This window comes from Argiope bruennichi, chromosome 6, assembly GCF_947563725.1.
Source record: "Argiope bruennichi chromosome 6, qqArgBrue1.1, whole genome shotgun sequence".
Taxonomy (NCBI): Eukaryota; Metazoa; Arthropoda; class Arachnida; order Araneae; family Araneidae; genus Argiope; species Argiope bruennichi.
In genome coordinates, this window is record NC_079156.1 from 26,101,867 (window position 1) to 26,126,266 (window position 24,400).

The window sequence follows — 24,400 nt, forward strand, 5'->3', positions numbered from 1 at the left end:
TTGTAAAAATTCCATACTTTTAGAAACTTGTAAAATACATTCTTTTAATATTAGAATATGATTTTCAAAACCTTAAGATGTATGAATATTATAATTTAAATATAGAAATGTAGTACTATTAAATAAATCATTTTTTGTTAAATGTGTTATTGCTCTAAAGTGTCAACAATACTTTTTCCATTGAATTTAAGGGGGATATACAATGAATTTAACTAATCTAAGCTATGAAAATGGGGGAAAAGTTATTGATTCCCTTTGAATTTTTGTACCCTTGAATAAAAAATTTGAATTAAATGTTCTAATGAAGTGATTCGTCTTATTAATAGGTTGCTGCAACTTTAAACAATTTGGCTGTTTTATATGGAAAACGAGGCAAATACAAAGAAGCAGAACCATTATGTAAAAGGGCTTTAGAAATCAGAGAAAGAGTAAGTTTCATTTTCTAAACATAAATATTTTTTTTTTAATTATTTCTTTTTTATTGTCCTAAATGTGATTAATTCCAATATGTAACTCTGTTAATTTTATATGTTATAGGTTCTTGGGAAGGATCACCCCGACGTTGCAAAGCAGCTTAATAACTTGGCATTACTATGTCAAAATCAAGGAAAATATGAAGAAGTAGAACGATACTACCAACGTGCTCTTGAAATCTATGAAAAAACTTTGGGACCTGATGATCCTAATGTTGCCAAAACAAAAAATAATTTGGTATGCACTTTTCGAATTTAATATTTTCTTATAGCTTATTTAAATTACTTTATTTTTTAGAGTAATTTAACATATTCTAAGGTTAATATATCTCATAATTGGAAAATACATAATAGTAATGATTTTATTTTACAGACTTCATGTACATGTATTGGAAAATTGTAATTTTGCTAAAGTTTATTATTATTTTTTATTGCCAAATAATTGTAAATTTTTTATAAGTATTAACACATATTTGTCATAGGCATCTGCATATCTAAAACAAGGGAAATACAAGGAGGCTGAAATTTTATATAAACAAGTTTTAACAAGAGCCCATGAAAGAGAATTTGGGAGTATTGATGGTAATAAAATGTTTTTTGAATTTATTTCTGTTGTTTGTTTTATCAGATGTTTAAAAAATCTTACTTTATTATTCTAATCAATGACATCTTGAATTGACAATACATTGAAAGCCTTATTCTGTATAATTATTCTTTGCTAGTTTAACTTTTTGATCCACAATTATTCAAAATTATGTAGTATAATTTAATAATTATATAATTGCTTGAAGTTCATCATATATGTATTATCACATACTAAACTACACATGGTGGCACAGCTTTTCACTTGTTGTCAGTTTGAAATGTCATTGATTCTAATGTATTTTCCCTTCCATTAATTTTCTACTCTGCTTCATTTTCAACTGACCAAATTCATCTTTAGCATGTGAGCTTTGAATATAACCCTCTGAAAGTCAGACACTCTCCTTAAAAATTTAGTCCAATTATAAAGAGACATGGTTGTAGAATTTCAGATTTTTTTCTTTTTTAGGAACAAACTGTGGTGCTTAATAGTAATAATAGCCTGATGGAGATTTTCTATGAGAGTTGTTTCCAAGCATTAACTTCATTTATGAAGTTGTTTCCAGCATTTGAAGGGAAATTAGCAGAATTTAACATATTGTTAAAGATATGAGACTCCTTATTAGAATGTAGCAGACAATGCAGTCTTTAATTTATTCAGAACAGTTATCTTTCTCATAAGTTGATTTATGAAATTTAGTAAAATTTCTTGCCATCATTATATAAACTTCTATTCAATATTTTCTAAATCTTAATTTTGAATATTGAACAAATTAAATTGTGGATATTTTAAATTGTTGAAATTTACCTACTAGATTTTCTGAATAAAATTTTTATTTATTTTTATTGTGGCTTCTCTTTTAAGAAAATGTTTTAAATGTAAACTTTTATGATTTATGAAACATAACTCATAAATGTTTAAATGTAAATGTTTACGAGTTATCATTCTTGTATTTTCACTTGGGAAATTTGTGAATCCTGAACCAAGGTGAGGAAACATATAATATAAATTACGTAAGTTTAGTTTATTGAATTTGTAAAATTTAATATTTTTTTCTAATGTTCTCAAATTAATGTGCTAAAATTAAACTTACTAAATAGGTAATGAATTTACTGATATTTAATTTTAATTTAATTAATGAATTTACTGATATTTAGTAAATATATGGTTTAAATACCAATATGCAAGTCAAACTAAAATGATTTTATAATGTGTTCCGGGTAGTAGAACAAATGATTCCATTATGAATTCATTTTGCTATCCAGACTTCTAAATGGAACGCTTGTATTATTAAGAGATAATAATAATTTTTCTTAATAGTATCTTAATCGTTTTTTAAAAATTAGATTGCATAATCTTTGATTATAAATATCTTCCATTCTTCAATTTTTTAAAAATATTTTTCTTTGCATATTTTGCATTTTCATATTTGTTTCCCGTTTTGATTAGAAAAACTATTTTATCCTTGTTTGCCTGAAATATTGCCATTATTATGTGTGTTCTTATAATTTTAACTCAGTAAAAGTCTAGTTTCTCAACTGGAATATTAAATCAGAGTTGTTATTTTTATCTATTTATGACCAAAATTTAAAAAAAAAAAAAAAATGTGCATGTTTCAAGATTTTAGATCTTACGAATTTTTATTTGATCTTTGTCTGTTATTTTAATTTCTCTTAATTAATGCAGTTAAAGCTTCATTGTTTAAAAAAAATTTGATAACATATTTCAAATTAAGTTTATTACTTTGAATTTTATTTGCATTATTGGACCAGTTTCAAACTATAAATATAATCTCAAATTATTGATATACATTGAGTTTTTTTTTTAAATCTTAAATGTTCATTGAGGGGGTGTCTCAAAGTCTTTGTCCACAATACAATCCTATCCATTCTAAATTTTAATCAGTTGTATTTCCTTTATGAGATTTTTTTTTTGTGTGTAAATATTTATTTGCAGAGCATTTCGATTCTTTTATAATCAATTTATTTACTCTTTTCAAGATTTAATAAAATAAGAAGGTAGAGAAATTAATTTTAAAAAATTCAACAAGTAGATTTCATTATTATAATATGCTGGATGTTGGTTTTTTTTAGATTGTTTTTGGCTTTATTTCTGGGAAGTCTTAACAATTTTATTTCCCTGTCTGTAAATTATTTTCCTTTTCTTTTTTATTATAAGCATTTTAATATTTTTTGCCATTTGTAGGAGAAAATAAACCAATTTGGCAAGTAGCTGAAGAAAGGGAAGAAAATAAAAATAAACAGAAAGAAAATTCTCCTTATGGCGAGTATGGAGGATGGCACAAAGCTGCCAAAGTAGACAGGTAACTATTATGTATCTTTGGCTCATTATATATATGTGTGTAAATAAATAATTAAATATATTAATCATGGCTTTTTATTAGTCCTACGGTAGCAACAACATTGAAGAATTTGGGAGCTCTATATAGAAGGCAGGGCAAATATGAAGCTGCTGATACACTTGAAGACTGTGCATTGAGGGCTAGAAAAGAGGTTAAAATCTTGCTTATATATAATCTTATTAATTAAGGGCTATGGTATTTATGTAGATTTTACTCAAAATGCATGGATTAATTATATAATCTATAAATACACTTAAAGTGTATTTATAGACTATATAATTAATGTAAGAAAAGCATTTGTACCTTTTTGTAACTCTTTTTAATTATGACTTTATTATAATTTACTATATGAACCCTTTTGAGAAGGGTAAGGATTTGAAATCGCTTCATAATGCATTTATTTGAATATATCACTTCAAGCTCAAAAAGGTTAAATTATTTTGTTATGTTTTATCTGTTTTCCCATTTATAATGAAATTAAAAGTTTAAGAATAAGTTTTAATGTACCCCCTTTTTTTCCTTTGTTAAATTTAAACAAAAAAATATTTGGGAGAAAACTTTTATCTCTATTCTTTATAATTGCACCTTGATAAGTCTATTACATGAACTTTTACGATTTGGGCTTATTGTGAATTATTTAAGGAGAAAACTGAAATTTCTATGCTTTTTATAAATATTGCTTATGATAGTATATCAGTGATAATGGATGTTCTTAAAAAGAACAACACGAATATAAACTTATTTTGTTGATAATTGTGGAACTATAATAAAAATTGTTAGCATTGCACCAAAATATTAGTAGCAATAGTCCATATTTTAAATATGAAACTTCTTAACTATATTTTAATGTGCATATCTCTAGTTATTAATTATTATTTAGACAAATTAAAAAAATTGTTTCTTGTGATTTTTTTAAACATCTACTTCTCTGGAACTACATTATTCTGTTGTTAATTAAGAAACAATCTAAATATGCAATAAATAAACTGCACATCTTTTTATATTTATTATTGTACATAATACCATATTATTTTTAATGATAAATTTAAATTACTCAAAAGAGTAAGTAGTTTTTAGTTCTTTAACTGCTGATTTAGCTTTTTATGCTTTCATATTTAGTTGGAAAGCTGAATAATACATGGGTAAAATAAGCTTGCAATTTTGAATTTAGATTACATATCCAAAATTATAATTTATCTGCATTACTCTTGCATCTCCAACTAGTTTGGAGGATTAAACTCATATAGATGTCCCCTCTGGTATTTATACGTTCTCAAATTTTTAAAAAAATTTACGTGCTTTGATATTTGTATTCTTTCAGGCTCTAGACTCAGGGAGACAGGGTAAGTCGCCTCATTTTTTAAGTGCTGATTTGACCGCTATTCCTAAAGATAAGCGAAGATCGAAAGACTTCAGCCGAAGAGGCTCTCGAGAATCTCTGGACAGTATGGCGTATGACCACTGTAGTGAAGCTGATGACGTAAGTTTTATTTTCTCATTTCATTTTGCTCCACTATTCCATAGTCGAATCACTTGCTCTACAGAAGGGGGCAGACACAAGAGGAAACATTTTTGCTAAGCAATATTTGTATTATTTTATTCTATAGAATTATTTATTGACTTGCTGACTTTGACAACCAAATGGTTTGCACAGAGTAACTGTTGCTGCAAGTTTTAATTAAATATTTTGCGTTTTTTGATTTTAATATCTTCCTCACTTTCTTCAGTACTTTTAAACTTCAATTTTTAATAGGCATGTAACTCCTATTAATCTAGAAGATATATGCAAGATAGAAGATCTTCTATCTATTAATTTAGAAGATATATGCCATTTTGTTGGCCATGCTATAGTCTCTCTAATTATCTGTTGATACCTTTATGCACTAAATTATATCACAGGAAAAAGCAACAATATGTAAAAATGAAGGTATCATAAAATTTGTTCACCATTTCTTAATTGTAAGTACTATAAAATTTAAATTATTTAAAGTGAGCCTTATATTGAGACATTCTCAACATGAAAAAATAAGCTGTATCTTCATATTTTTTTTGATCATCAGCAATAGGAAAAAAAAAGCCAGAATGAAATATTAATTGCTGCAATGAAATGTATTGTTGTAAAATATGCTAAATTATTTTTTGAAAATCAATTTTAAAAAATTGGTAGAAAATCAATAAAAAAAATTATGAATAAAATAATTGGAATCATTGTAAAGATTATTATTATTAAAAAAAATTTTTTTAAGTAATTTGAAAGTCATTTTTATGCTGTAATATTTTTGGAAGTTATAATGAAAGGCCTAAAATTTTGAATAATTTTTAAGTAATTAAATTTCAGAAGAAAAGAAAAACATCCTCTGAAGTGCACATTTTTACCCTCTAAAATACGTATGTACTAAATTTAATTGTTTTAAATTAAACAATCTGACCTGTAGAAACCAACATACACTCGTCTTTATTATTAGTAGAGATTGTTTTAATTTGGAGATGCCAAACCTTGTTTAGTATTGATTAATATATTTATTAGCTATCCATGCTGCTTACATTTCCAAACTTTCTCATTTCTATTTCTGATGAAACAAATCATTTTCTATTTTTAATTTATTGAAATTCTTACAATTTTTTTAAATGTTAGAAATAATTTCTTTGTATTAGTTACAAAGAAACTAATTGAATATGATCTACATTCATTATTTAGTTGAAACATGCTAAATGAAAAACTTCAAAGTGCAGGCATTATTTATTTTTTTTTATCATTAAAAAATTTGAAAATATGTGTGGACTTTCCTTCCATTTCTGCAAGCTGTTTCTTGAATAAAAGATTTTTTTTTTTTTGAAGAAATAAGTTTTTAATGCTTTTAAAATTTGAAGGTAAAAATTCTGTAGCCTCTTCACAATGTCCTGTTTGTTTGTCAATATTATTACTAACAAAAAAAGGATGATGATGAAAGGATTACTAATAAAAAATATCTGAAACTGTAGAGATAATACTAAGATACTCTTGTGCACTCACTGAATAAGTAATCAAAGTATTAGATTATTAAATAAATGAATGTAATATAAAAATATGATTTAAAAATAATTCTTTCTGCTCTAAATTAATAAAAGCAACGTTTCATTAGGTATTGATAAGTATATGCATTTTCCTTTTGATAGATGCCTATATGTAGAGCTGCTTTTAACTTCCTTCATTCCATTATAAAAATTTAAATATTTCTCGAAACATTTATACGTAGGTTTTGTCATTAGACGAAAAAAAAAAAAAAACTTTTGTGTTAATCAGTACTCATCAATGTTCTTTTTTATAAAACAAGGGTTTCTTTTTTTATTTCTCATTCGGAATGGGAGAATATATTTCATAATATTAGGCACATAGGAACCTTTTAGTTATATTTTTCATATAATTGATGTATATATAAGTTGTTTAGCATGCATTCTTGTAATTATCATTTTTTGATTTTTGAAATTTAACTTTATATTTTGCATGCAGATTGAAAAAATCATATTTCAGAAATTTATTTTTACATTTTAATAGTATTTTAATTTATATAGTTACAGGCATGGGTTATCAAATGCTTTTAATATTAATTGCTTTGAAAGCTATTTTAATGAAGAATGTTTAGACCTCTACATGCATTTTTTAAAAATCATCATCTTGTCAAATGTTAAGTCTTTTAATTAAAGTAATACTTAATTGTTTAATGCTTGTATTGTTTATAAAGGTTTTTTTTTAAACATGGTGATAATTTGAGATTCTGATATTCCAAAACCTACTGCAATTATTTATTTTATCTCTACTCAATGGTGATATAGTTTTTACTTGGATATTTCAACTAATTGATATGGCAATAGAGTTAATGTGAAAAATATTATGGTTAAATATGAAAATTTATGCATAATCATTATTGATGTGTATTCAAACATTTGACCTTAAGGCATGTTTGTACCATTGTATTTTCTTTTGATCTGTCGGTGACTTTCTTCTTACATTAAAGAAGAATTAATTAGGAAAGAAACAATCATTCAAAATTTCCCAAAAGGAATTCTCTTTTTCATTCTTGACATTGATTTTGATTGATTCGTCTAGTTTTTTTAAGGTCAGCTGGTTGTGCTTTTCTGTTTGTAAGCAACTGTCATTTGTGATGAACTAGTTTTGTGCATCTTTTCGATCATTGCTTCCGCTGAATGCATTTCTTGGTTACTTTACCTGAATCTTATTGTTGACTTTAACTGTAGGTTTTGATTGTTTAAATACAATTGTCCATTATTTTGTCACTTTCTTTTTTTAGCCAGTGAAAAAAAAAATGCATGATTTGTTTCTTCAGATATTTCCATTTTGATAAATTTTCATTCTAATTTGGGATTCATTTTGCTGTTCTCAGGATTTTTATAATATTGGTTCAATAAATGAAGCCAACAAAGTACTCAATTATTTTAGTTTTTTTCACAAAGCAAAGGTGATGGTAAAGCTTGATATTTTCCATTTCTTTCTATTTCTATGATAATTTATGAGCATCAGGATAATTGGTTACTTATTCATTACCACTTACATTATTGTCACAACCCCTAAATAGTTATTATTTTATTTTATTTTTTTATTTGGATATGGTTTTATATCCCTTTATTATTTACTATGATTTTATTTTTATTTAACTTTTATTTGTTTTCATTATTAACCAAACCTTTTTCTTGGGTTTATTAACAGTTTCTAATTTTTCCCAACAACTTTTTAGGACCAAAAAAACTTTTTAGGGACCCTTCAAAGCGCTGCAAGAACCCTCTCAAAACCATTTAAATTCAGAAAAGAATAGTTTAAGTGTACCATTTACTTCAATCTACTGAAAATAATTCTGCATTTATTAGGTGAGTGTGAATGTACATATTTAATTTAGTTGTGTGGACATATAAAAAAAAAATTCATGGTGACTGGTGAAACTGAACAAAAACAGAACAGAAATGATTCTGTAATTAATATTAAGGAATCAGAAATCATTACACAAGAGCAAGTTAATATTCTAATTTACTTGCAATAGGAATTGCTTTATGGCTGATAGTTGCTTTTCCATTGCTAACTCTGCTAAAAGCATATGTTTTCATTAATTAATTATTTGATGTTTCCTTACTGTCTGCCCTTTGCTGTAGAGTAATTTAGTGTTAATAAGAGTTTGGAGGATTGTTTGGTTCTTAAATTAATATGTATTTTAACATGTTTTATTAGCAGCTAATTGTATGTTGCAAATAAATATATTTTCAAAATTTTGCCTTTCATTTAACTTACAGTACTTGCTTTAATTTTCTTCTTAAAAACAAAGTTATTCAATGCTTTTAAGGATTTTTTTTTTTTTTAAACATTTATAACAAGCTGGAACATAATATTTTTCATTCTTGATGTTTCAGAATTTTATTTCACCCTCTCTAATTTTTTGTTAACAAGTGCATCTAATGTTTTTTTTAAACATATAAGGGCATAGCTAAAAAATTTTATTTATTTAATAATGGCATATTAAAATATGTTTTTATGTAAAAGATGTCTAAAGTGTAAAAGCAATTTGAATTTGCTTTTGTATGAAATTTAACACAAGTAAAATTAGTTAAATAATAACTTTTTCATGATTACACCTTGCATGCTAAAAAAATTTAATTAAAACCAAAATACAGTTTCTGTTCTTACATGCAGTTGCAAGTAGTGATTTCTCTCTCTTTGCTGCTAACGGCTTTTAATGAAATGAAACATCATCATAAAGAGTGCTTATATAGAATTGTGTCAGACAGATGAAACTTGGAAAAAGCAGTACTCGGAAAGATATTGCCATTCTGTTTTACGTTACTGATTTTGAAATGTTAATCCAACCGTTCCAAAATTGGCTGGTTTTAGCTAAATAATTAATAGGTTTTGAATTTTATAACTGTATCACAAACTCTTTCAAAAGCATTTTGTCACATAATATTATTTGAATTTCTGTAAAAGCTACTTCGAATACAATTTTATTTGTTGCATTGCTGTTTTGTGTTTCCTTTCCTGTGTAATGTGAATTGAAAGCATGATTTGTTTCCTCCCTGACCATTTTTCATTTATATATTTTGAGTTTATTATGTTTTTCATTTTATTGCATTTTTATCTGTTATTTTGTTTTTAGAGGAGAGGCTTAAAACTTTTAAAAAGTATTTAAAAATAAACATGTTTTAAGTAGGAAAGTTCACTTCTGACCCTCAGGTGTGTTATAACACATTTGCACTTCAGATTAGCTAATATGAATATTAATTTGACAATTTAATTAACAACATAAATGGTTCTCCAAAATTAATATGCTTTCTTTTTGTTCCCTATTTAAATCAGATTCCAGTTTTAACATAATGAGAGTAGCAATTTTGGATTTATTTGCAATGTTCCAGTTATTTGCAAAATCCTGTCCAACAGTTTTGGTTAAGTTTTTATCTCCATTAGTCAAATGTGCTGATGAAGATAAATTTCTATTTCTAACATAAGTAAAAACATAAAATTGGAATCCCTTAGTCTTTTTCTGAATGGTCTATTTCTATTCATTTTTAGTTGTGTGAACTTTATTTAATACAGTTCATTAAATATAAATTACCAGGATCAAAAGTTTGATCTTATTATTTCTGTTTATTTTATAATATACTTTACATTAATTGATATTTGTTTGAGTGCCTTTTTTAAGTTTCATTTTTTTAAAATTAATTTATTTATTTGAGTTTCACTTTTGTTTTCTTTTATTCTGTTCTATACTTTGGTTCAGCATGTTTTATCGTGCAGTTCTTTTTTTGTTTTCTTCATCCTTTTTACCTGTGGATTTAATTTATTCTAATGGCAAATTTTATAGAAAAAAATATTTATAATATTCCCAGTCACAAAAAGATTCAATTCCTTACAAATGCCGTTGCTGCTACTTTAATGCATTAAAATATATAAGATTTCTATTTCAAAGTACATGCACACAGTACTAAATTTTGCAAAGTATAAAAAAAACACCTATTTTCTCTTTTTTTTTTTTTTTTTTTTTTTTTGTAAACTATTTTTTAAAATGTTTTTTAGATTTCAAAGAATTTAGTGTTTATATATGTATATTATCCTTTATTTATAAATTTTAAAAACATTAAAAATGAGAAACTTTAATAAAATAATCCCTATCATGAAATTGTTTCCGAGATTTGGATATAATCTTTCGGGAGGTATTTTAATGGCTTTTGGATAACATCAAGAATAAAAATGCAATGATTATTTATTTATGTAAATTAAAAACATATCTATTATTCACATAGATGCTGAAAATAGAAAACAAAATATTAATTTTTGCTTATTTTAAGAGTGGAAACTTTTTGTACTTTTTTCAATCTAATTCTTACATTCTTTTTCTTTTTTCTTTCCTGTATTAAAGACAGCTTTAAATTTATTATTTCAGATGCTTTCTAAATAATAACCTGCATCCAAATGACTTCTTCTATTTGGCTATAAAAGCATGTTACCTTTCCTTTCTATCTTTATTTTTTTAATTTATTTTATGTGAATAACACACCTGTGGCAGAAGTTAAGAACTAGAGCCATGCACATTGTTTAAATCATGTCTCTGTTGCATTTGTTTTACTGATAATTATGCTATCTGTGTGTTATAAAAGGGAATATGTATTTTTTTTCTGGGCTTTTCTCATATTTTCCCCCCTATCATTGCATGTTTGTATATAAATATCTGTCTTTCCTGCTTTACTTTTTCCCTTTATTAATTTTGTTCATAATCATTCCTAAATATGTATCTCACTTTACTCTCAGCACTTGATCCTTACATTCTGTACTTATATAAAACATTCATTTTATTAAATTTACTTTAAAAATTAAGAATGTTAATAAGGCTGGAAAATTAATTTACCAATTGGTTATTGAAAAGAAATTCCTTTTTACTCTAACTTATCATATATATCTAATTAATGCTTCTTTAAATATCCATTTTAGATTGTGAAGATTGAATTTAAAAAAAAAAAAATGCTATCTCTGTTAGCAAGTACATTGTGAATTATTTTTAATAAAGATTTTCTGATAATTAGAACAAAGCATCAATAATAATAAATACGAAATGCGTAAAATTAAGAAACTTCATGAGAAAACTAAAACTGTAAAGTTCAGTTTTAAATACATTAAATAACAAATTTGTCTTGTTGGTTCATTATTGTAAAGTTGCATACTTTTGCATAGTTTATTGTAAATATTGCATACTTTTTACTACACATCATATGAAAGATTATCAGTAGTTACTGGTGACTTTAAAATATCAATCTTATTACTTAATCTGTGCCTTTTATTTTAAGAATCAGTTGTTCACTTTTGGAACACATATTCTTTTTTTTTTTTTTTTTTTTTTTTTAAATTAGGAAATGAAATTAAGATGGGCTGTGTGTTCATAGGTCTAAAATGCATCATAATGTAAAATATCACATATGAGATTTCAAAAAGCATTTTATTCTATCATCTACCTTGTTTTCCAATTTATATGTATACTGTTTTGTATTTTTATTTATTGTAATTTACTTTGAATAAGAATTTATCTTAGCTGAATTTAAGGTTAGTTTATGACTTTTTTGCAAAAAAAGGGTTGTTTTATAAACAAACCCTAGTTTCTTTATGATTTTTGCATACTGGTTCCACAAACAGGATGATCATAGTTTTGTTTTATGGCATTTGAGCTTCATTTGTTATTGTGAATCGAAGCACTCAGTCCTTGAAGATAACTAGACCTTTGCTAATTAAACTGTTTTTCTGATTCTACCCAAGAGAATTATTTAGCATTTCTTGAGTGTGATGCAATTACATATTTGAATCTAATTATGAAATTGTTGTAAAAAGAAGTTAATTTATTGTCTTAACATAGATTTTTCTGAATATTCAACTGAAGCTTTGGGACATTTTAAAAATTTTGTCTTTTTTTTTTTTAAATTGCTGATTTATTTGCTTTAAGATAAATAATCATATCCTTTGTCTTATTGGACAATCAGAACATTTAAAATATTTCTGAAAGCTTTAAATTGAAAAAAAAAAAAAAAAAAATGTATTTTCTAGAGCCTTTCTTGACTGCATATCTTTTTAGTAATCATGTTTCTTTCAACTCAATTTGAGTTGTTTTTGATTCCCCTTTTTCTTCCTCTTATAGATAGCCGCCTATGCCTACCTTATTCTTTTGGAACAGTTATGGGGTGAAATACTTTCGATTTGTGCTATTTATATGCTGTCAAAAATAAAGTTTAGTTGTATTTTAAGGATGTTTTCCTTTGCAAAGACTCTAATCTTCACACGGGTCTGTTTCTTGAGCTAATGGATAATGGATAGGTGTGTAGTATTTTCACAAAATAGACCTTATATTATAAGTTTGTAGCAATAAGTTTTAGCAAAATGATTTCTTGTGGGATACTTAATAATGCTCAATGCAGGAAACCAAATTTGAAGTTGGAAACATATTAAGTTTAAAATATCTTTATAAAATTTGGTTTTTTTCATGAATGCAAATTTTAGACTAAATATGCTGCTAAAGTAGTTTTATATACTTAGTGCTTGTTTTGCTTCAGCCTTGAAGTTTTCAATCATTCACTGAATGCATATTTTAAGTTACATTTGGTAAAATGTCTACTTTCATTCTTTAAATTTGACAGTTATTTATTTTCATTTTTTTTTTCAGTTTATTGAAAGATTAAAAAAAATTCTTTACATTTCAAAAGTTTTTGATCTGATTTCCTAAATTTTGGGATCCATCATAATTTTCTCAATCTGTTTTTAACATTTTATGACACAATTTTAATGTAAAATATTAATTTAATAAATCAGTGTCACTGATATTCAGTTGAAATATTCAGTAATAGTAGCATTTGGCTCTTATATAATCCTTCTTTTTCACATATAAATTATTGCTCAATTTTTTTTATGCATGTAATGCCAGATTTATCATTCTTTTTTCATTAATTTTTTTCAGTTTTAATTATTATCAAAGTTTATAATTATCTTAATATGATTCATTTTTTGTTATTGCATTTTAAAAGTGTCAATTCATTTTTAGAAACATAAAAATTACATAGAGATTGATTGAACATTTTGTTTATTGCTACTTTATATTTTAAGTTGGTGCATTTTTAGGGGGGTGCGATATTGCTATAGATATATAGACTAAATAATAAAATATTTTATATGGTAAAAAAATAGGAATTGGTAATTTGGCATTCATTAATTAAAAATTAACAATTTTTGTGGCACACAGAATTTTGAAATCATTATTGAGGCTACTGTTTTTCAACTTGGTATTGTTTTCACTGAGGAAGGGTGATAAATTTAAAATCATGTAGATTTATTTTATGCGTGAAAAAAAAAGAAGCTATTTTAAAAGAAATATTTCAGATCTTTCAGTTTTATATTTTATAACCATCCCACATTTTCTATCCCAATTATATTCATTCTCTCTTATATATCAGATATAATAGACAATTTCAATATCAATAAATTTAGAAATAATCAAATTAATCAATTAAACACCCCAGCTTTTATGTCACTTAAACCTTCATAATAATTCTTAACACTCAGGAGTTCAAAATATAATCACATAATTGGTCTTAACTCAGTGGTTCTAGACCTAATTATAACAGTAAAGTGACAAAAGTTTGAATTTTTTTAAATGTTGACAGCATGAACTTATTAAGAGAAACTAAACAAATAAGACATTGTTTTATGAAATATTGCATAAATATCTGAAAAATAAAGTTCTTAACTAATTTCTTGATCATTAATTAATGCTTCATTTTCCTATTTATTTTCTACTTATAATATATGCTTGGATCTGTGAAAAATTTTTCATTCCTAAATGGGATAAGAAACAGGTTTGCAGTCAAAAGAGGTTTGAGAGTTTCACTAATTTAAATATCATTTCCTCTTGTGTTGTTTGCACAATGTGTACGTAAATTCTAAAATTGGTCAAAACAAACCCTTGTTGTGATGTGTTCCGTTTTGTCTTAATCTGTACTGTGTGCATGGCTCTGATGCAACTCTAGAAGCAAAATAGTAGCAAATTTAGTAGAGGCCAGTCTCTCCTCCAAATTGTTTGAACTGCGACCCTTACCTGTAACCTGCACTTGAACCCTTAGACAAATGGAAAACTCAAACGAAGTAGCAGCTTCAGCAAATTGAGGGCTACTATACGACACAGTAGTGCCAAGCTTCTGCTAAAACTGAAAGGGGACCCCACAGCTTATGACAACATGGATTTGGCTGCAAGGTATGCTCTTGTGTGGTTTTATTTTTTACAGAAAAGGATGTGTTGTTGTGGCATTGCATGCGTTTTAGGATGTTTATTTTTAAAATTTATTTTTTACTGCTATCTTAATTTCTTTGAGGTTGTTTTATATTTTGGTTAAGTAGATGCTTGCTTTTTAAAAAAATTATTAGTTTTTATGTCAATTGAAGATATATTACAATAGATCTTTCTGGAAAATATGAAAAAGAGCCCAAAGTTAAAATTATTTTGTAAGAAGTATTTGTTTCTTATTGATTTTATAATATTTTTATTGTAGTAAAATAATATGAATTGAAAAAAAATTTAATAATAATAAAGAATGAAACAAAATGTAATTTTAAATTGAAGTATTTATTGTATTTTAATACATAGTTGAAATGCATTTTCTTATTATGTTAATGATTTTATTGCCTGAATTATTCTTTCAATTTGCAATAAAAAGCAACAATTTTTTAATATAAAGCTCCATTCTCCAAGATAAGTGTGTAAAAATTGTAAATGGTAATTAAAATATTTGTTCAGGAACACTCACTGATAGTTTCATTGAATATGCGATGAAAGCATATTTCTCAAAGCACAAACTTTCCTCTTAATACATTGCTGTTGTGCTTGAAAGTCCCTATTCAAAAATATTAAGATTTTTTAGAAACAAATTAATTTTGGCAATTTATGTTATGTATAAAAGACTCATTGTCTAAAAGACATAGTTGAATAAAAAATAATACACAACATATTGATTTGAACATGAATCATATTAATGAAACTCTGTTGTAGCATATATGATTAAGTCAGTGAATTCTTAGTTATTTAACTTCAGCAAATGAATAAAATATTCTGTGTCTTATTATTGATTTTAATTCTGTAACTGCATATTGATCAAAATAGACTCATCCTGCTTACTTAGAAATTAAAAAATTAACTGTACTAGGATCATTATAAATGTGAAAAATTCGAGGAAACTCGTAATTCATTCCAATTTTACCATTTTTCTTCTCTATGTACATTTCTTACTATATTCTTATTTACTTTATCATAAATTTAAGTTTTTAAAAGCTTATATTTTTGTTGTTGTAGTAAAAATGTTTTTTTGATTTTTGTGGCTTAAGCAAAATTAACTTTAAAATTTTATTACCATAAAATTTTGAAGTTATGAGGAATTAAAATTCTAAATGTATATAATATTTTCCTCTAATATTTATATATATTTAGAGAAAAATGCTTCATATGTATATTGACAATTTCCTTATTATTAACAGTGTGAGCCATCAATTTGTTTTGATTTTTCAACATTTTTATAAAATTTCTTATTGAACACAATTTTTTTGTTAAACTTTATGATAAAAAATAATTAAATGTACAAAATAATATTCTTAAAGCTACATTTTCATAAAAAAAAATATTCATAGTTTATATTTTTCGAAATATTGTTTAATTATTGAAGTAACATTATTGTTTATCTTTATGGAATTTAATGTTTAAGTTTATTCTACAGTTGAAGTTTTATGATTAAAATAATTAAATTTAAGTATAATCCTTCTATTGGCATGTATTGCATTCAACTTTTTATTTTAATTCAATATATAATTTAAAATATCCATTTATAAAAAAATTTTTGCTAAATATGAGCAACAGAAAAATTAATGCATGTTTTTAAAATTATGAGTATAAAATACTCAATACTTTCTGATGCACTCTATTATTAAATGTTAATTTGATTTTTTACTGATTCACATTGAATTAATTGAATACTTGCAACATTTTATTTTTTATGAGCAGCTTCTTTTGTGCACTGGCTTTTTCACATATCACGCTAAAAGTTTTGCACTCAGCTTTGCTTCATGATATGAAGATCCTTGTCATGCATACTTGCAATAAAACATTAAATTTTGTTTTAGCTAAGTATTTAATTTATCAAATAATATTTAAGTAATTGATAAATGGTGTAACTAATTTAATCTAGTTTAATATTTAAATAAGGCTTTTTTATTATGTATGGATAAGATGAATTAATTTTAACATTTTCTTTAAAAATGAGTAATTTTGGAGATTTCTGTGTAATAAAAAAACAATATTTGAGTGTTATAACTGGCATATCATTCATTACTTAAATACATTATCATGAGTCCATATATTACTCACAATAATATTTGCTTTCTATTACATATTTGAGGGATTTTCATAGTTATTTGCAAATATAAACAAAAATATCTAGAATTATTTAATTTATAGCAAAGAAATTTTAAAGAATATTTACTGAAATTTTTAACAGGTTTTAATATTTTTTGAATATCTAGAAATGTTAATGGAATCTGGTACTTTTGTTTTCTTAATTACTGATAATTTTATAGATGAATTAAATTGAATTAATTAGCTTTTATGATACAATTTTTATAGGATTAGCATTTTATATGATACACATTTGTATTACAAAAAAAAAAAAAAAAAGACCAATTTTTGAATTTTTTAAGCTAGTCCAGAAATAATGTGAGCTGTCCTAGAATGATTAATGCATATAAAATGAGTATATTATGATCTTACAAAAACTGCAATAAATTTACTATAAATAATCAATAGCAATTCATACAAATACTTTGTCATGAAATACATGTCTTTTTCTCACATGAAATTTTATTTAGTTTATAGTTTTTTTTAAATCTGTTCTTCAAAAAAGTGCACCCCAAAATTGTTTATTTACGATAAAATAATCTTTTGTGTGAACCTGAATTTCAATTTCTTTTAAAAGATTTCAACATTTCTTGTGTTGATTATGTATAAATTGTAGAGGATGTGAATGTATTATATTATCTTATTATATTCCATTTTTGCTTTTCCTTGCACTTAACAGAATCAGTTACATGCACATTTATTTTTGCTAAAGCATTATTTTACTGATGTTATTTGTGATGTGTATTATTATTTGCATGGATTTTTAATTTATGCCACTACTGCACAACACATGCTTTTCTGTTTTGTATTAATGGGACAAGTAGAGAAATTGTTTCATTTTCCATCTTGAATCAGGTTTTGATGATTTGTAGGAGTTTATCGGGTTAGGAAATGATCTATATTTACCAGTTTTTAGTATTTGTGGAATCAGTAGAAATTTAATTTGTAATCCAGAGTCACTAGTTTTTGCTGTGTATTTTTTACTGAGTAGAAAATTTGCTTTTCTCCCATGCCATTCTTTTTCATCCTTTGGTATTAATTAAATTTCTCCTTCTTCCCTTTTCAATAATTCTGCAAAAAATTTTTAATTACAAAAATGTGTATTTTTATTCTCTTAGAATGAAACGAGCCAGCTCAATGTCAATGCTTAATTCAGAAGAACAGGTATTTTTCTCTATTTTTAATTCTTTCTTCTTGTGCATGCATTGCCAGGAAAGCTGCACTTATTTTCTTTTTTATATTTGGTCATTATTATTATTATTTTTTTTTTTTTTTTGTAGATTATAGATTGCTGCTCTCATTATGTATTATTTCTTTATCTCATCAGAAGAGAAATTTTGCCTAAATAATATGTGTATTATTTTATGATAAATTTTTTTATTGTGTATATGTTCTAAACAAAGTTCTAAAAAATATCTTATTTCTAAACCGTTATCTTTCCACAATCTTAATGCATGTATAATTTTTTAAAGGAAGAGATTCATTTTTTTATCTAGTTTTTGATTTTTAAAAAATATTCTGTTTATAATTTAGTATGTCATTGTATTCTTATATATTTCTTAATTTAAATGTTTTTTCAATTTTTTTTTAAATAATGTGAGAGCATATAAATTCTAAAATCTTAAAAAAAATGTATAGAATTGCAGAATTTGTGCAAGTTTCAAGTGGAAAGTTTTGTTTACTCTAAGAAAAAGTTTTGTAGGAACTTTTTCATAGAATAAATAAATGAATTTATTTTTAAAGTGATATTTTTAAAAATTAATCATTTAAATCTTTAAAATAGCAATAACTTATTTTAATGGAAGATTTTTTTTTATTTGTCATGATTTAAAGTTTTAAAGTATTTGTAAATATTATGAAAAAAATCCATTTCGAATTATTATTTTTTTTTTTTTTTTTTGTGAGTAAAAGATTGCATTTCGTATTATTTTAAAAAGTAAATTTTTTAAGTCAAATCAAGCAGGATAACTTTTGCAGAATATGCATATGAAATAGAATATACATATTCAGGTAAAATTGCAAGCCAATTTTATCATCAATTTTAAATGTATATATTTTTATTTGCATTATTATTTTAAAAATGTCTTAATTTAATCTTGAGGAATATAAACAAGTATGTAATTATTTGTGTTTGAATTAAAATATTAACATATATATATATATATGCAATTTTTTTTTTTTTTTTTTTTGTAGGTTTAAGGATATTAATGTTTTTTGAATCGTTAACTTAAATGCAATTTTGAAAGTTTTATAAAGAATTGATAAGACTTTTGCCAGTCAGAAGCTCCCTACACCTTTTGCTTTTTATTATTTTTTTATTTTATTATTTATAAATTGTGTTTTTATTATTTATAAATGCTGATATTAAGGTCACATGAAATCTACTTTTATTGTTTTTAGATATTATACCATTTATGGATTTTAAATTTTTTCACTAAAAAAAGATATGTCTCTCATTAGATGCATGTTAAACATTCTTTTAGACCAATGATAGAATTGCATAAAGATTTTTAGATATCTACAAAATTTACTTTCTTTGCATGAATTTTCAAAATGAGAACTTTAACTTACATCATGATGCTAATATAGGTTTTTATTAATTGCTTTTCTGAGTAAGAATTACTTTTTCCAAATATTGATGTAATAAGTGTAAGGGTTCTAGAAAATGTTTGATTTTTTTTTCACTTGAATTATGAAAATGAAGTCTCTATCTATATGTATTGAAAAATAAACGAATTTCTCATTATTTTTAGAATTTGAAAACGAACTATGATGAATTTAAAAAAACAAGTGTAAGGTATAGGTTTAAAATAAAAGGATATACATTAAAGTACTGAAAGTAAAAAAGGGGGAGAAAAAAAAGTCAACAAATTGAAGATTTTTTAATTTAAAAATTGCTTTAGCCAGTGACAATTAGAAGCCATTTTTTTAAAGATGGCGCTCATCAGCTACATAACCAATGAATGTTATAAGTATTTAATCATAATTTTCTCTTTAGATTATGGAACAATCTACTTGAAATTGAGCAACTTTTGTTCTAAGCATATTTTTATCACACAAAATTTTATCTGTGTTTAATCCGTTAATTCCAATTAAATCAGCATAAATTTCAGTTAAGTTTTTAAATTAAGAACACATATTTCGACAACTGTGAAATAAAATTTCTTTTTTAAATAAATAAAAAAATTCTACAGAAAGTCATATTGAAAAACTTTTTATTAAATATTCATGAATTTTTAAAATATAGTAAAATATTAAAAAAGATTACTTTCGATTCTCTTATATTATTTTGAAAATAACTAAAGTAAACTTCATTCAACTAATTAAAATTAAATTCAGAATGATGATATTTTGATTTTAGAATTTAACTGAGATTGGTGTTGAACTTGTTGAAACCTGTTTAGGAATTAAAGAATTTAAATTGATTTGGTTGACAAAAGTTTTTGGTATTTAAAAAGAAAACATTATTTTAGCTATAAAATAAAAACTTCTAAAGATAAAGATACTGCATATTAATTGGTTAAAACTGAAATCTTTTGAAATGATTAATAACTGTTAAAGCTGTTGATTTCATAAAAAATATTAACCTGAGTATATTCCTATATTGCTAGCTTACCCTTTTATTATTTATTATCACTGTCTGTCATTAAGAATAATAAATATGCTAGTATTTAATATTTTTCTACTTTTTTGCAGGTGAAGAGTAACTTAATGAGCATGCGATCCAAAACAGCAAGCACAGACCAACTTCGAAGCCGAGAGCCGCGTTAACCAGCATCACTCCCCCAGCATAGGTTTTTATTAGGACTTAGACTTTTTTGATCTCTGCACTCTAGGATGTCGCTAGTAATATTTAAAAGGAAGTCACCTTGGATGAGATTGTAAATATGCAACAAGAGATAATAAGCTTTCTCCTCGCCCCCCCCCCTTCCGCAGACTTGGGATCTTTTGATGATTTGTACTGTAAATAGTGAAGCTTGTTTACTCTGCAGTTGCTGAAGGAAGGCAGTGCTTTTGATTTCATACCTTCAGTTGAGTGAAAAGTATCTGATTTTTTTTTCAATTTTTTTTTGAGGAAATGTGATATTATTTTATATTGAACTACTTTATGCATTTGGTGGAGTAGAATTTTTTTCCCTTGCATGATTGATTAATTGTATGTACATTATTTTCATTTATTCAAATGTGTGTTGTTGTATTGCCTTTGTGATGTTAGGAGGTTTGGGCAGTATAAATGAATAGCTTTAATGTACAGAGAAATTAAGATTTAGCATGCAATTGTAGTGATTAAATCCATAATCATGTTTGATCATATTTTTAAAGTAGGAAAAAATCTTTTAAGAAAAGTGTATGAGTAAATTATTTGACTTTTGAATATAAAGAGAAAAAAAAATTACTACATTTGTATGTGTAAAGTGCGGTATCGCTGTGTTTGTTTTTGCTTCGTTAAGTAACCTTTCCCCTGTTTAAATTTTTGAATCATTTGTACAGTTAATAGACTTAATTTATATGTTAATAGAAAATTTTGTTTTTTAATCTCTAATTTAGATTATTGCAATATGATCCTATTGGAAAGATTTTGCTTTCAAAATAAATAAAAAAAAAGAGTTCAGTGCTTTAATATTTTAAATTAATAAACTAATCAAAGACATGATAATGATTTAAATGTCTATATAATCTCATATGTTTTATTAATAATGCTAGAGCCGAGAAATTTTTTATCAATGACTGAACGAACTTCAGATTTCTCTTTATTTGAAATCAATGAAGGACAATTTCTGTTTTTAAATGCTTTGTAGAATGCATTTGTTGACAACTTAACATTGAGGAAATTTGTGATTAAGTTTAATCTAATATTAGACGAGTTCATATGAACATTTCATAAAGGCCTGAAACATAAATGTTTGTACTGTTCAAGACTAATGTTCAAGTAAATATTAAGGAAAAGTTAAAAAATTTGTATTGGCAAGATTATTTTGGTTTGATTTCTTCCAAATTTAGCATTATATATTTAATTTCAATCATTATTTTTATTTTTCTATATGGTTCCATACTATTAGGATGACAGAAAACAATGTAACATTTTAAATTACAATTTTAGTAAAAATTTTAGGAAAATTAGATCTTTTTGTTTTAATTTATTAATAATCATTTTAAAAATAATTTTCAGGCTTTGATATTTGATTTTAAGCCTAATCCTCCTATATTATGTTACATTTTGTGAAGATATGCAACTTCAGGTCAGCAGATTAATTTATCGATGCATCATTATCAATCTAGGATATATTTATCTTATGTAACAAGTTAATTGCCATCTTATGTTATCAAGACTTGTCCTGTAGATCGGGAAAAGATTTATGTATCATTAAAATTCCAGTTTATAAAATGAAGATAATAATAATAATAAAAAAAATTCCTTTCATAGGATCTGAATACATTCAGCTCCATTCCAAAGAAATGTGTTGTTGAGTTTTTAGGAATTTTTTATGTATGAATCATGTTTTATAAAAATCTTGAATTGATATGATTTGTCAAAATGCTTTTTTTAATGCTTAAAACAGAATTCCATCTCGGATTATTATAATTTTTTATCGATTTTTTTTTCACAATCTAATTTTTTACTAGATGACCACATTTCAATGATAAATTTGTTTTGTATATTAACTTGAGAATTAACCATGCATGAAGTACTTAGCAGTACGTAATTTTTTATTGTTTATATTATTTATGTTTGGAAACCTTTTTATCATTCTATATCATTGGTGAGAAATGAAGCCCCTCAATGATTCCTATGTCATTGTTTTCCTAACATGAATGTCGGGCTTATGTGTATGATATGTATGAAAGTTATTTGTCTGCACAATTTCAGTAATGCAGATTAATACAATGTGTATGTCTCCTCTAATAAAAGTATGTTTTGTGTGTAAATACTTTGTCTTATTTTACATTCAGTGTACTGTTCTCCAAGTAAACATGACTGATTTGGGGGGGGGTACACTATATAGTCTCATAGGGTAACTGGGAAAACTTAAATGTATTGACAAATTTGTAGTAATTATTTTTTAAGCTTATTGAGTTTCTTATGCCATTGGTTTAAAAGTTTTATGAAAACCTGGATTTTATTTTAATGTAAAAAAAATTGAGAAGTACTGATGTAATATTTAAAAAATATTAGTTAAAATAATGGGCCTTTTTTTTTTATGTCTGCTGCACATAGAAAATTTGGGAATTAGTGAAAAATACAAGAGAAAGAAGCAATAAAATTTATTTATTGTTATCTTTTTTTTTCTTGCATAAGAAAGATAAATGATAAAGAATAATGAAATCAAATTTTTTTGTCAAATTAAATAAAAAGTTTTTAATTTTCTCTTATCACATTGTTGAGTATTTTACTTCTCTAGATAATGCAATTGACCGACCTTTTATTGCTGTACTTCTAATATTAGGTTCTCAAGTCCTGTACAAGTACTCCACCAGACAAATGGTGAATTAGATGCATCATCCTTATTCATTTTAATTGAGGAACAGGATTTAAACTGCAGACATTCATTTCGAATAGTTTAAACTCAGTAACTTAAAAATGGAGACCTAAAACTTCTGATTATTCATCTATTTGTGACTAAAAAGATTGCTTTTAAAGTTTATTTAATGTCCAGTTATTTGAAGTATTTTTATTAAGTTAAGTGAAGTATTTTTATTAAAGTTTCATGATTTATTCATATTTTCAGTTTTTAAAAAATGAATTAATTATATGCCCTGAGAAATATTTCCTTCTTTTAATATTTAGTATCTGTGGTATGAATGAATTAAAAATGACTTCTTTATTACTATTAGTATACATTCTTTGCAGGTGTTTCTTGAAATGTGACATTTAACTAGAATTATAGATATTCTATATGTTATTCAAATTTTATACCAACTAAAATGTAGAACAAATATTTTTAATCTTTATCGATTTTTTTCGGTCATTATAATTATCATCGTTATTGTTAGTATCCTAGTTATTTTTTAAATTTTTTACCATAAACAAAGAAAATGAATAAGGTTAATATATTTTTGACCTAAATAATCTTTTGCTCTGCTAATTTTTTCCCCAATTCATTAGCAATTTGATGAATGTAATTTTTGGTGATAATTAGTGACAGAAAACTGTTGAGGTAATTTCACACTTTTGATAAAGTTTGGAAAGAATAATACAGTCAAAAAGAATAAACAGTTTAGTAAAGAAATATTCATTAAAAAATGAGTGCTTAATAGATAATGTTATTATTAACAGATGAAGTAAATTTTTATAATTTTAAAAACAATTTTCTGTCTTTTTTTAAAAAAAAACTTTTCTTAGCCAATGCAGGAGCAGAGGATATCAATTTTATTAATTTTTTTCCTTGTCTTATTTCTCAATTCACAACTTTTTTGCAGTATAGTAAAATGAAAAAAAAAAAAAAAAAAAAAAACTTTTTTTATATTTATTTTTTCTATGACCCATTTATTATATTATGCTATCAAATGTTGGAAAATGTAAAATGCACCATTCACA

At 24.9% G+C, this 24,400-nt stretch overlaps 1 protein-coding gene across 10 annotated transcripts in view; it reads left to right on the plus strand.

Annotated features, from left to right (window-relative positions):
- LOC129971168 (kinesin light chain-like) overlaps positions 1-22,791 on the plus strand; it is a 71,201-nt gene extending 48,410 nt beyond the window's left edge. For 5 of the 10 annotated variants that reach the window (XM_056084697.1, XM_056084691.1, XM_056084690.1 and 2 more), the window contains exons 7-15: positions 327-428; positions 538-711; positions 956-1,055; positions 3,262-3,379; positions 3,461-3,569; positions 4,740-4,898; positions 14,549-14,679; positions 17,982-18,027; positions 20,560-22,791. In XM_056084697.1, coding sequence (XP_055940672.1) covers positions 327-428; positions 538-711; positions 956-1,055; positions 3,262-3,379; positions 3,461-3,569; positions 4,740-4,898; positions 14,549-14,679; positions 17,982-18,027; positions 20,560-20,634 — 1,014 coding nt within the window. In that variant the 3' untranslated portion in view covers positions 20,635-22,791. Of the gene's footprint in view, positions 1-326; positions 429-537; positions 712-955; positions 1,056-3,261; positions 3,380-3,460; positions 3,570-4,739; positions 4,899-8,151; positions 8,282-14,548; positions 14,680-17,981; positions 18,028-20,559 lie in introns of those variants that run through there. The other 5 variants (XR_008784770.1, XR_008784769.1, XR_008784771.1 and 2 more) reach the window with 5 other exon arrangements.
- Positions 22,792-24,400: the final 1,609 nt, after the last annotated feature.